Source organism: Apodemus sylvaticus, chromosome 3, assembly GCF_947179515.1.
Source record: "Apodemus sylvaticus chromosome 3, mApoSyl1.1, whole genome shotgun sequence".
Classification (NCBI taxonomy): Eukaryota; Metazoa; Chordata; class Mammalia; order Rodentia; family Muridae; genus Apodemus; species Apodemus sylvaticus.
The window spans coordinates 110178478-110193437 of NC_067474.1; the positions used below are offsets into that span (position 1 = coordinate 110178478).

The 14960-nt window shown below is 39.3% G+C and overlaps 1 protein-coding gene across 8 annotated transcripts in view; it reads left to right on the forward strand.

Annotated features, from left to right (window-relative positions):
• Fggy (FGGY carbohydrate kinase domain containing) overlaps positions 1–14960 on the forward strand; it is a 398632-nt gene that overhangs the window by 145920 nt on the left and 237752 nt on the right. For all 8 annotated transcript variants that reach the window (XM_052176778.1, XM_052176777.1, XM_052176775.1 and 5 more), the window contains one exon: positions 1789–1904. In XM_052176778.1, coding sequence (XP_052032738.1) covers positions 1789–1904 — 116 coding nt within the window. The remainder of the gene's footprint in view (positions 1–1788; positions 1905–14960) is intronic.

Sequence of the window (14960 nt, forward strand, 5' to 3'; positions counted from 1 at the left end):
AAAAACCAAGCGAGAGAAGGGTTCTGTATCACTGAATGAGTTACATCAAGACTTTGTCCCAAGAAATGGATCTTTGCTTATCTGTAACTGACAGTATGATCACAGTATGACTGTGATCTCCTTGGGTTTGCCACATACCTGTGGCAATGTGAAGAAAGATTTTTAATGTTTCTATTCAACAAGTATGCTTTATAGCTAGACATACATTTGCATTTGTTAGGCTCTTGTGATACAGAGACAAGAAGTACATTTAGTGATATAAAGAAGTCTTAGTGGGGTGGGTGGAGAAGACATAAGGATAAAGTCACAGTGGTCAGTATAAGGCAGGGTTATGTCCAGATATACACAGACAAAGGAGGCTTTGGGCCCAGCATGCTCTCCTTCTGGGCCTGCTGAAGAGAGAAAGTCTGAGCTGACTTATATAGCTAACTAGGAATCTGCTGCACAGTGAGAAGACTATTCTAGGAAGAATAAAGTCATGAGAGGTGAGAGAGGCCAACTATGGCATGTGCCACCAACTTAGGACTGCCCAACAGAGAACTCGGGCTTGGATTGGGCAAGAGCAAAGAGAGGCAGACACAGACATCTCACAAAGTTCATGCAAAAACTTGTTACAGGTTTATAAAGTTTGCTGTGGGCAAAATATGGAAAGCAGGTTGATAAAATAGAGGTAATACCTAGGAAAACGCAGGTAATTAATTAGAGTGTGATAAACATGATGACAAGAGATATAGTCTGTGGGCATGGGTGCGAATCCATGGTTCTTGGCACTCATAAGGATCCAAATTCAATATCTGGCACTGGCAAAATATACATACATACATACATACATGCATGCATACATACATACACACATACATACATACACACACATACATACATACACACACATATATACATACATACATACATACTTTCATTTTCTGGCAGGTAAGAAAAGAACTATTTAATCACAAATTAGAGTTTCATCTTAGGTTAAAGTTAGAGTTTGAAACATTGACTCAGAATGAAGAAAGTTGGGAAATCTTTAAACTGCAAATGGTGGAGCAAAGGCAAAGAAGTATACGAGAACATGGGTCTTTCATAGATGTAAGGTTATTTTTAAAGAAGAACTATAGAATATTAAGTGTGGCATTGTGAAATGAAGGTCAAAGGAAAATACCTTCCATATTAAGGTATTGATTTTGATTACAGTGACATATTATTTACTTTATAGCATACATTAAAAGAAATATTCTTATAATAGAGAATTTAGAAGATGTACAAAAGTAGATGACATCGAGAGTCCTGGGACTTCATCTCTGCTCCAGTGGCCAGTAGCCCAGGACCATCCCTCTATCCACAGCAACATTTACATTCCCTTCTCGTGTTGTTTTGATACAAGCCCCAAATGCCACATCATATACATGGACATTTGATATGTAAATCCTAATGATAAAGAACAATTGTAACATAGCCCTGTCAATATTACATTTTAACTTGAAAAATTTACTCAGTTTCATCTAATAGCTAAATAGTATTATAATTCATAATTATCTCACATGTTTCAAATATTCACTTACTGTGTCTGTTTGGCCAGAAACTATGTAGGAGACTGAGTCTGTTCTGAAAGCAAAAGGAGCTAGCATTCATTTCCAGATATAGGTAGACCCCATTATCTAAGTAGGAACACATAATTACTGTTTCCTCTGTGCTACCGCACTACCGAAGACACCAGGGCAGTTATTTGGCGAAATATAAAGGAAGCTGGCTCACACTGTTGCTCCTGCCTCTCTCCAATTTTTCCAGGTCTCTCTGTTCCTTGGTGTGCAAATGGACATACTCAGCAGAGAAAGGTTGGGATGACAGCTTCTGGAAAATGATTGGACTGGAAGATCTCATTGATGATACTTACAGCAAAATAGGTAAAATAATAGAAAATTCAAAATACAATAATTGGTGCATATATATCAGGATACTTGTGATTTTTTTGCTTGAATTTCTTGATAGATACTCAATCTATTTTTTTCAAGACGAGGGTTTTAAGAATATATCAGCTATGATAGATAAACCATGCCTTTAGAAACTAGTTTTCTGACTTGCTTGAACTGGGCAGATATATATTTTGTAAGCTGTGTCTTGAAATAGAGTATCTGTCATGGTGCTGACTCAGGATGATCATGCATAGAGAGCAGTTAGGAGTGACATCACCAGGGAGGCACACAGGGATCATTCCAGAAGTAGGAAAATCGTCTCATGAATTTGGTTCAAGGAAAACCACAAAAGAACAATAAGAAAAAATAAAACTGAAAAGTCTAAACTAGAAGAATCAAAAATGAGGCAGAAGGTAGGATGTAAGCCAATGCTTGCTTAACCACAGACTCTCGATCTTACGTGCCTTTACCTGGATGGCACATATCTGAGTGGCTGGTAGATATTTAACTGGTGCAAGTTTCAGTATCTGTTAAGTATAATTATGACTCATTAACCTTTAACATCTATAATGTCATTTCACAAGATGATGTTTATTTTATATAATTACTACTAATTATTCTGGTAAGCAATTGTTAGTTAGGTAAGTGTGCACATATGCTTGAATAGAAGTCCCTCTTAATTTGTTTAATATGCTAGCTATAGCATTATGACAAAATCTAGAAGTGTATTGGAGTATGAAAGATATCTCTTTCCTCTCTAGTGGACAAAAGAAGCACGCGGCTATTAGTGCAATTTTTGTCAAGCTCTCATAAGTTCCCAGCAAGTGAAAAGGAAGTTCAACACAACCGAAGGGGGTGGGGCTGGAGAGATGGATCAGAGGTTAAGATCACTGGCTGCTCTCCCAGAGGTCCTTAGTTCAATTCCCAGCAACCACATGGTGGCTCTCAGCCATTTGTAATGATATCTGATGCCCTCTTCTGGTGTTCATGAAGACAGCATACTCATATATATAAAAATAAACAACTCTTTAAAAATACAACCAAAGAATCACCACACACATTCTTTTGGAGGCATTATAACCTTACTTCTTATTATCTCCTATTGACCAGCACATATTAGTAGACCCTATCATGCTATCAAACTGATTTAAAAATGTATTATTTATTGGCTGGGTGGTCATATGCTCATCTATGTTCCTACTGAAATGTGAGAATTATGCTTTTAAAATGGTAAACAGCAAGTGACATTTGGTGAAGCTTCTGATCTCCATAGTCAATTATTGCAGACTTTTCTCTGGTGGAATTTTCATGATTGCTCTATAAAAAGCTCATGTATATTAGAAACAAACATGCAGAATTCAAGAAAGCACCTGCACTGCCAGTCGTGGTATGCAATCTGTGATCTGCTCCACCTTTACCAGCTGACTCTAGAGAAAGAAGCAAAGCCAGAGCAGTGAGCAGAAGACTACAATGGGACATCTCTGGCTCATCCAAAGCCATCTGAGGATCTCAGCTCATAGGAAAGGCTCAGAGCTTTCAACAAGGGAAGAAAGTAGAAAGCTCATCAGCTGATTTCGAGGTCTCTAGTTAGGTGATTTATGTACACTGTCCTCATAAAACTATTAATTTCATATTCCTATTTTACAGATAGGACACGAGGTTACATTTCTTTAACCACTTTCAAGGTTTGCAGTCAGGATGTTTCTTGTTTCTTTGGAACATCCTAGACTGAGAGCTGATGTAGTTCTACAACTGGCCTCTGATGGGGTTAACACTAGAAAATTCGGCACTCAAACATTCAAGGCCAACTTAAACTAGACTGGGACAAGCATCCATTCCTGGCCCGGGGTGGGATAAGGTAGAATCTGTCTGAGGAGAGTGCTGCAGAGACAGGGATCCTAATCCTCCTCCCTCTGCATCCCACCTGCCTGCTTTACACAAGTCTGTTGTTTATAGGTGAAAATCAGGGGTTAGAAGAAGCCTCTAAGCATGAAGGGAATCTCCAAATTAGTCAACTTCTCTACATCCTTCTAGAACACAGATTTTCACTTTAGTTACTTAAGTCATTTTGAAAATCAGTATTACCCATCTTGCTTAAAAAGTTTACTGGGGACAGCGCCCATGGTAAATTAAACACAGAATGGATTGATGACCTGTTTACATGTCGGGATTCCTTACTAGACTGTGACTTTGTTCATAGCATTTTGTTGTTTACCCTTATATATCCCATCCTAGCCCGAGAATGCTTACTGTTGTGTTGGAATTACTGTGTAATGTGATTGGTGAGGGCTGAGCTGAGACCGCTGGTCGTAGGAGCTTAGTGCTTCCATCTTTTAAACACTCTACATTTAAAATTACTGGTTTTAATAGCGTCTTAGGTGACATGGTTCTACCTTAAACTCTTATATTTAATTATATTGACATTTTCTTTTTTTCTAATACTATACATGATACATGTTCAATTAGTATGTTAATTCTTCTAGTAGAGCAAGTTACAAAAAATATTCATTAAAAGTCCATAATGTTGACCTAGCAGACATTTTCCAGAGTAACTTTATTAGATTTTTGCCTGTTAAGTTAATGGATTTTTAATAGATGTCAGAAGGAGACATATTATGAACTATAATTTGCTGGACTCAAATTAAAACACAACCATTTATCAGAATTAATTGTACGATGTTTCTTTTGATTTTCCTTTCTTGTTAGTTGAGCTTGAAGCTTCAGTGTCAGTATTAGACTTTCAGGAGGAGAGTTTGAAGTTTAGAAACTCCTCAGGAAGCTTCCTCTCATTCTTTAGCAGTTCTTGGAACTATGAAAGATGAGTCTCAGAAGTGTTCCATCAAGAATTGAGCACTTCTAGTGGCCTCATTGCCCGTCAAGATGTGGGCAACACAGCACAAAACCTTTTAGCAGATTTGAGCATCGAGTGCCGCGTATTTGAGCATTAATACAATTACCATAATTTTCTCCACGCGGAGCTTTTAGCCAAGTCCTTACCAGCCTTCTCTGGCTCAGGCTGTAAATAAATGCTTTTCCTGAAAACCGAACACCTCAGCAATGGAAAGTCTCATGGAGGAATGCTCTTGAAATAAATCACTTATGAGATGTAAGTTAGTGATCAGATGTGATATTTAATATGGTATGTCTCAAGGATGAGGCACAAATTGTTATTTGGTTGGTTTGGTTATGGAACATTGTAGAAGGTAAAGTAAATAATTTTATGAGTTAAAAGAATATGATAGAAAATGAACTTAAAGACTATTGTTTCAGTGTTGTAAGTGATGGAAAAGCCTGACCCACTGTGCCTGCCCCCTTCCTACCTCTCCTCCTCCTCCCTCCCTGGCATTTTTCTGTTTCTTTCTGTTTTAAATAGGGATTATCTACCCATAGTCCAATAAAATGATTTGTGTCAGTAACTTTTGACCTTTTGTTCCAGGCAAATCATTCCCAGGTCACCTGTTTAATCCCAAACATCTATCATAAGCAGTCAGGAAGGAAGACCTCAGCAGGGGAACAGATCCTTAGGAAGAGAGGCAAAGTCCCACCTGTTCTAATTGATTATCCAGGCTCCCTTTCAGCAAATCTCAGTTGCCTTTTTACTTCCTGGGCATAACATTTCATTGTTTTTACTGGAGGAGGCCATGTTTTGAAAATTATTGGACCAGCATAACTAAATTTCTGAGAGATTATTTACACTTTAGAGTTGTGTAATGTCAAAAGACGCAGTGTGTTAACCTTTAGATTGTTCATTATTTGTATCCAGGAAAGCCTGGCAGTGAGCAAATGCAGGGGCCAAGTGGAGTTTCTGTGAAGTGAGAAAGGAGCGAAGACAAAGCCCATGTGGGAAAAGATCCCTGCCACAGGGGAAGGAGGCTGCCATTTTATTAAACTGGGTTTCTTTTCCCAATGAGAACATATTTTAAGTGTCATATACTGTGGGTAAAATCACATAGCATAGAGTAAATACTGTTGAAATGCTGGAATGCAAGATGAATGAGTCAATATATGTTTGAATGAAGGGCTTTATAAGAAATATCTTTTCTTGTCTTTAGTTATGTCAAAAGCTTAATGGAGTTACTACCAATTCTTTGAATCAAACAATAGTACTAGGTAATAGAGTAGATTTACACAAAGTCAGTGCTCACAGCGAGCCTCATGAGCATCTCCTACTTAAGAAGGAACTCCAAGCAGAACAATAGCTGGAACTAATGCCATTCAGTCTTTTGCCTCTGCTTTCAGTTCTTAGGTTCTTCATGATGTAGACCCACCCACTCATGAGCCAACTAGGGAGCTGGCACATAAAGAAGAAACAGATCTCGTTTTGTTTCTGGTACAAGCTTCATTCATTTGACTTGCTTGGTTCATGGGCTGAGAGAGACCCCTGGCTTGAGTGTAGGTGACCCATAAAGAGACCCATGGCAAGCCTGTCCTGATGCTGTATCCAGGATGCAGCTCTGTTCAACATCTCCCCAGAGGGGTCAGATTGTTCTTTTCAAGAGTTCCAGATTAGATAAGGGATTCCTCTTCTGTAATGAATTAGTGAGTGGTGGGAAGCCAGAAATGGGAGCGTTCATGTCATATTATTCTACCTCAGAAGAGACTAGAGAATAATAGTCCCCAATGTGTTCTACTAGTGAGGTTTAGTAATAGTCATGACTAGTGTGGGGATCCTGAACCAGGTGATGCTGTCCATGGTTGTGGGGCTTAGAAATCCTTCCTAAGCTGCTCACATATGGTGTTTTTCATGTTCCCATGACAATAGGGCCTGCTACCAGGACTTGTCAATTTGTTTGTTAAACATTTGCTTTCCATCTTGATATTCATGGGCTATGTGATTTGTGGTCACCACTGTCTTTTAAGAGTTCTCTCAGCCTGTCGTTGCTCTACCATCTTTGTGATTTGTATTTTAAGTGAAGATTGTACTAAACCTGGGAAGCCTGGAGAATCTTTGGCCACAGTTACTCTCAGGCTTTTATTGGTCTATCGAACCACTTATCTCCAATGTTCAGAAGCAGGTCACAACCTGTCCCAGACTTTGCCTTCCCAATACCTTCTGAGTCTTTGACCTTGCTGCAGTTTTAAAAATCACCATTCTTATTCCTGTCCACCTTATGTAACTATGTCTTTCTAACTTTTAAAGAAAAGGAAGTATCCTCTGGATATTCTGTGGATTAATTTACCATTTCAAGTCTATCTTCCGTCTGAGGGAATGTCTTGGAGTCATAATTTATGCAATAATATATGCATGCAACTAGCCAGCACTTTCTGATTGCCTCCCATGTGATAGGCACTAGACTAAGTATGCAAAATGAATACAAAAGGAACCTGGTTCATCTGCTCAGAGAGCTCTTATCTACTCAGGCTGAGATGGGCAACTATATAATTCAGTGCTATCAAGATTTTCAATAAGAGGGCAGGAGTGATTTCAGTTCCCATTACCCACATTTGGCAGCTTACAACTGCTTGTTGTAACTTTAGCTCTTAGAAGCCAATACATTTGGTTTCTGAGTTCACTTGTACTCATGTACACATATTCTATACAGACATACTCACATACAATTTATTGATTTAATTTTTTTTAAAAAGAGGATATTTAATGTGTGTTCCCCAGTACTATGAAGAAACACTGTAAAACTTGTTGATGATATTGGTAGTGATACCAAGGATGTCTTCTCAAGAGGTATTACTGGAAAAGTGATGTAAAAATATGAGTACCCTTTCATAAGAAAAGAAGGAATGCTTCTACAGCAGATGGAAAAATATTTGTAGAGGCATGGAAGCATGGATAGATGGGGTGTCCTCAAATTGCTGGATGGGGTAGGATAGGGGATAGAGGACTGATATCTTCTGGGACTTGAAGATGGGCCACTTGTAAGAGCCTCAATATAATGGTATTTGCGTCATTGCTTTTAAGAGATGATCAAATTGCTACTTATGCCAATCTGCAAATAAAATGGAAGGCAATAAGGGCCACTCTGGATTTCTGTAGCTTCTGTGAAAATGAGTATTTGATTAAGTCCTGCCACCATTTAGTCTCTGTAATCATGTACAATACCTTCTTTCCTGTCTGTAAATATCTGTCGTGAAGTGTGAAGCTACTTGTCCCAGGTTTATACAGCGTGTAGGACTGTTTGCTGTTATTATTTTTAACTGTGCCCTATACCCAGGATCACGCTCTTCCCAACTTTCTTTCAACACTGCACACCCACCCCTTAGGTTCCCAGAAATACCATTCAGCTATTGTCCCTTCCAGGAACAGCCTCAGAGAGCTAGAAGGACAAGGGAGCAGGGATGACCACATCATGATGCGATAATGGCAAGTAATGGTTTTTAGAAGCTTTTTGGGTATGCACTGTTCCTCCCTACAGTTTGGCATCTGGAAGATGATTGAAAACACTCAGAAGTAAGGTTAACCCTCAAGATTCCTTCCTCCTCCTAAAGAATCAATAACTATCAGAGGAAAGGAAAATAATGGTCTTATTCTAGTATCTCCAATTTAGCGATAACGACTGAGCCTCAGAGATATGGAGAGAATTTTCTTGGTTTTTCAGCATTTTAGAGACACACCTGAGAACAGACGTCAGTACTCCTGCATCCCCACTTGGCCACCACCAAGCTCCCATCTCTGTAACTTTCTCTCATCTGTGCCAGCCCTCCTATTTGAGGTTTTTACAACAATGTTGCTCATTAAGACAGTCTAGGTGTTGTCAGCTGAGTGGGAAGAACCACTCATTAAGACCATAATTCAGGTCATCTGACACCAGAGGCCCTCCTTAACAATGTCATGCTTTGTTCAAGTAGCCAGGACAGTTGAATCTGGAAACATAATAATCAATCTCTTAAAATGACTGACTTATGTAGACAAACAAGAATAATTAAGTAAAACATTAGTTATTTCCTATTTAAAGGATGTTCCTTATCTCTAGATTTAGATAGGTTTGATTATAATTCTGAATCTGCAACCTATGAACTTCTGACCTGTGATCCTATGAGTGCTGCCATATGCAACTTGAGGTCTTTGTGCCTCATCTGATAAATTGCAAAGATTGGAAAACATTTCTAGCAAATATTAGCTATTATTTTAAGAACTGTCAATTCCTCTGAACCTGAATTCTCCCATATGACAGGTCATATATGCTGAAGATAGTACCCTGGAATAATTCCAATAATTATTGTCAAAATCTAAAATTGAGAAATGCCTTTTTAAAACTACTCATGGGATTATACAACCTTTTTCCAAGCAAGGTATAAGACAATTAAACCCTGAGAAGTTATCTTATCTGGAATTATAGGCCTGTCTAAATTATTCAGTTACATATGGCTGATGATATTTTTAACTGTTGCTTGAGTTATTTATCAAAACTGAAGGACATATAGCCATATAAAAATTAAAAATACAAATTATTTTAGTGATAATTAGGGGAAAAATCAATGACTATTTTCCTACAGTGCTTAACAACTTTTAAAGAATACTTTTCTCTGTGTTATTATTTTTCCATAAAACTTCAAAATGAGTTTAATTTCTGTTTCATATTGGGGAAATCCAGAAATCACAAGCTTTCAAGTGAGAAAAGCTTTGGATAAGATCCTAGATATACCACTGACTGGTTGCATAAAATGAGCAAGATGCCAATCATCCCTGAGATTTTGTTTCATTTGTAGTAATGCTTGAAGGGCTGTGATGGACAAAGATGATGTGTGTAAACTCTGTAACTTCTGGAAAGGACTCAATAAAATAGCACCTAACCAGCTAACACAGCATTCAATAGCATTTACAATGCTGTAGCACAAGTAGAGTCATCACTGGACTGCTGTCAGGCCCAATCCAAGGAAGAACCCAAAAGGGCTTTGATAATTATATTCAGGAACAGTACAGGAAGTGGACTCATGATATACAAGATAAGGTTATATTAATGACTGAGTAATCTTTCATTTCCTTCTTAGTTGTAATTCACTAACTCATTGCAATGCACTGTTAGATTCTGAGAACAAAAGAACTAAAAGCACTGAGGTTCCTGACTTCATATTGGAGCATTATAAGTCACTACATTGCCTCTATGGTAAATATTATGAAAATAGGCTTGTGCTGCTTTAAGAAATGTATGTTTATGTGATTGAAAAATGTCTAAAGAAGTTTTTAAACTAAGCTGTGATACATTCAGTCTATGAAGCTGTAATACATTCAGTCTATGAATGGGGTCAAAAGAGTGTTTAGACAGAGGAATTAATGAGGAGAGACAGAGAGAGACATAGACACACACATACACAAAGAGAGAGAGGGAGAGAGGGAGGAAGGGAGGGAGGGGGAGAGAGGGAGAGAGAGAGAGGGAGGGAGAGAGGGAGAGAGGGAGAGAGAGAGAGGCAGAGAGAGACAGACCTTGTGGAAGGGAGGCTGGTGTGGCTACAGTCAAGAAAGTTGAAAGGCAACAGTGTATGTGAGGATGCTGAAACCATGATGTAAGTAGAGTAGCTTAAGATTAATGAAATTTAGGAGACTGTTTTGACCATCATGGCTCAATGTAGTCACACCCAGCTATATATCCATAATTAGTAGACTAAGCTGAAGATGCTCTCACATACCTTATGACACTTAAAACTGAATTGCTACTCAGAAATAGAATATGGTTATCATTATCTTAATTCTCCAAAAGTTTGGACCCTAATAGCTACTATAACATTAACAATATTTAAAAAAAATTTGCTTATTAAAAATGAGGTAGCAGAGACAGAAACCACCAAGGTTGTTTGATAAAGACTGAAGCAGTCATATTTTCTTATATTTTTCTAAAATTATATACAATATGTACACATATGTGATATATATTAAATTTTATATATCATATCATATATTAATTAAAGTTATACCACTTGGCCTGACCTAACAGGCTGATCATAGATTACCTAACAAAATACCAAATGCCAGGCATGAGAAATCTCTTATTTAATTGTTGGTCAGGGTAGTCCAAGTGACTCTCAAAACAATATTGTCTGCTGCTATTGCCTTTGTTGCCTCTAAGAGGTTGAAGGTAAGTCTCTATTACTGAAGACACCAACACTTAAGACAGAAGACACAGATTTTTTAATCTGGATCTAACTTGAATGCTTCCTTCGTACTGTCTTGCTTCCATAGTATCATAAAATAGTCTGCACGTTGCCCAGGAAATAGTCAGTAGTCCTATCTAACTGATACCTGTGAACCACAGCACTGATCAGCATGGCAAGATATTCCTGAAAGGGCGATAGCTGCACTCATATCTTAATGATAACCATCACCTATGTCTTTAGACTTGAGGCCCACTCAACAGGATGAAAATCAGGCCTGGAACTGTACATACAGCCGAATTCTCAGGGCTAGTGAGGTAAGGGATCTTAGAAGAGAATCCACAGCTAACTACTATCTATCATCAAAGAACACTTCTTTACAGCAAATGGAGACCATTACATAAAGCCACAACAGTACACAATGTAGCCATCAGCAGAGCCTGGCCCCAGTAGATATAGCTGCGGCACAACTCATATGCCTGAGGCTCAGTACATTATCAGAGATGGGGGAGAAAATAGTAAAGACCAGAAAACCAGAGATTTTATTGTGACATGGGCTTTCCAAGCCAGACCTGAACAATGACACTATCAGTAGACATGCTAACTCAGAAGAGGAAGATTCTCATGGAATCCCAATACTAGACAAAATCTCTAGGTAACAAATGACTGCTGAGAGGAGAATTAGCCTCTTCCAGAGATAAGCACCATAATTGGTTTTGCAGCCCTAGAATATGTGCTCAAACAACAAAAATGAACTCATCAGATTGTGTGTGTCTGTGTATAGATATAAATATATAATATATATTTTTATATATTACATTTATATGTGGCAATTAAAATAAAAAAGCTGTCATTTTAAGAGGAAGCTAGGGACGGGAGGACATGGAAGGGGTTGGAGGGGTATTGTTTTAATTAACTTACTCTCGCATATATTACATCCTGACAGCAGTTTCCCCTCCCCCCCTCTGCTTACCCACATCCTCCATCATCTCCCCCACCTCTTCCCTCTTCATCCACTCCTCCTCTGTTTCCCTTCAGAAAAAGGCAGGGTTCCCAGGGGTATCAATTAAACATGGCATATGAAGTTACAATAAGATTAGGTACTTCCCCCATATTAAGGCTGGTTGAGGCAACCCAGTAAGTGAACAAGGGTGCCAAAAGTAGGAAAATGCATCAGAAATACCCCTCCCTTTGTCCCACAAAACACGAAGCTATACAACTATAACATATATGCACAGGGCCTAGGGTAGAGCTGTGCAGGATCCCCGACTGTCCCTTCAGTCTTAGTGAGCCCCTATGAGAGTCTATGTTGATTCTGTGGCTTTTCCTGTGGTGCTTTTGACTCTCCTGTCTCCAACAATCCTTCCTCCCCTCTTCAGTAGGATTCCCTGAACTCTACCTAATGTGTGGCTGTGGGTCGACATCTGTTCCCATCAGTAGCAGGATGAAGCCTCTCTGATACCAAGTGGGTTAGGCACCAATCTGGGGATAGCAGAATGTCAGTAACCATTATTTCACTGACTTTCCCTAGTCATATTTGGTTCTATGCTAGTTTCCCGGCCTTCTGGCCTCTGGTTTCTGATCTTCCAGGCAGTGTCAGGGGTGTGCTTCCTCTCATGTTATAGGACAGGTCTTAAACTGGACCAGTTATTGGTTGGCTACTCCCACAATTCCTATGTCATCTTTACCCCAGCACATCATGCTGGCAGGACAGATTGTAGGTTGGAGGTTTTACAGCTGGGTTGTATATGAAGCCCACCACTGGAAGTCTTGCCTGGTTACAGGAGATAGCAGGTTCAGGTAAAGTATTCCCCATTACTAGGAGTCTTAGCTAGGGCTATCCTAATAGATTCTTAGGAGTTTCCATTGCAATAGGTTCCCCCCGCCCCCAAAATTGCCTCCCAGCTCCAGTTGTCTCTTTTGGAGAGATATATTTATTTGGTGTACATGCATGGTCCCATCTTTTTCTTTTAAATACAGGAAACAGAAAAATGTAGATTCCCTATGGTTTGTATGTAAACTTAGTGGTTACTTAGATTAACTAGAGTGTTAGGTTGCTAAGGATAACTAAACCAAGCAAATGTTCATGTATTGTCTATCAATCATTCCTAGGTGTTTTCTTAATATTAATCTACTCATCTTCCTGACCAGTCTTGGTAGGTAATATTGTATCATTTTACTAATGAAGAAACAACAGCACAGGGGATTCTGATGCTCAAGGTCATAGGTTAAAAGAGCAATAGATTCTGCAGTCTCCTGGGCCAGAAGTCAATGTACAGTTCAAGATCAGTAAGAGCTCAGATTGCATTTGAAGTCTGTGTTTTATTTGTAACCTCAGAGTTAAAAGGCCACAGAAATGCAGGTAGGAAGTGGTATATTTAGAGGGGCAGGGACCTGGATAGAGCAGTCAGTCTGAAACAAACAGGCTGGGGTCGACTCACCTACTGAAATCACCTTTCCCAATACAAGCATGGTAGGCTTGCAGCAAGATTCTAATCCCCGTCTGCCCTTCACTCAAGCGCGTTGGTGCTGATTGGAAGAGCACTCACCTTTACTTATGAATCCTCTTTCTGAGTACCACCACAGAAGCTGAGGAGATGGCTTCTGACATTCCCGGAAGGAAGGGACAGAATATTTCCTTGAAAGGCTGAGCTAGTTTTAATCACATCAAAGTACACAATTAGTTTGCTTTTCCTTTCTCTGAAGGCTCTAAGCATAGGGCTTGCATCTAGATCCTATGCACACCAGATGCTATGTCATCATTGTCATTCACTTAGAGAGGGGCTAATCCAGCGTTCTTGAGAGGCTTCTCCTGTGCCCAACTAGCTTTTGCATTGCACGTGACATACCATCACTCTTACGCCTCACTTTTCATGGTCGCACAGAAGGTAAGTGGTGACCTTGGTGTCTGCAGTGACCTACCCTCTGACTCCATGGTTCTTCTGTGGTTTCTTTCCTTCACCCCCATTCTGTGAGTTTTGACTTCTACATACACATGACCTTTCCAGTTTCTCAGCACAGATCAACCTTTCTGAGAATCCACATCAGAGAGCAGCTGCGGTGAATTTGTCAGGTCACTAGTTGACTAATGACTTTCTTTAAGGCCTGCTGGCAGGCGCTGCCTTGCCTTGAACTTTATTGATCCCAGAAGTTTGCCTGCCATTCAGATAGCTTCTGCAGGTCCTGGGAGGTAATGAGTCAGTGACCCACCTTCCCTGTGACCCATCTGCTCTTGTGGTGAGCAAAATAAGATGATCTCTTTGTGGTATCATAAAACCTAGAAAAATGACATTAAAATTCTGTGAAATTTTCATACCATTTTAGCTGTGGAAATATACAATGTATGGGAGGATAGAGCAAACAAAATACCCCTATCGGTGTTCTTCCCTGCTGTTCTTACTTCAGAGGCTACTTAAGGGACGAGGTAATGATTTTATGAGGCTTATTAATACTTCATGCTCTTCACCCCAGCCTCCCTTCCCTTTTCTGTCAGGGACTTTGTATCTTGGCTTTAAACTGAAGTAACTCAGCTGCCAGCACATTATTAAGAGGCAAAGTGTTTGCAGTGTCTTGCTTGTTTGTGATGCACACCATGCAGAAAGGTCTGTTGTTGACTCTTGCTACTGGGGGAAAACAGTGTTTGCTTTCCAGATTTACTTTGGGTTAATGGTTGGGAAGCTAGACTGGCATGAGCTTACAACCTGATGCTGCCATGTGCTATCAAACCAGTACTTAACCCGTGTGGGGCTCATAGGGAAAGCAGTATATCCACTTGGTAACTTCAGTGACTTCATAGAAAGCCTTTTAAAAATTGAGCTAAAATATATCTGTATTATTATGCTTCCCCATCCACCATTCTGTTCACCCATATCCAACTTGAATTTATGGATTCTTTTTCTTCAGTCTTTGTATAGACATGCACCAAATCATCATATAAATACAACCTGCAGAGAGTTCTTTCAGTGTTATATATGAACATATGTTCATATTATGAACATATACATA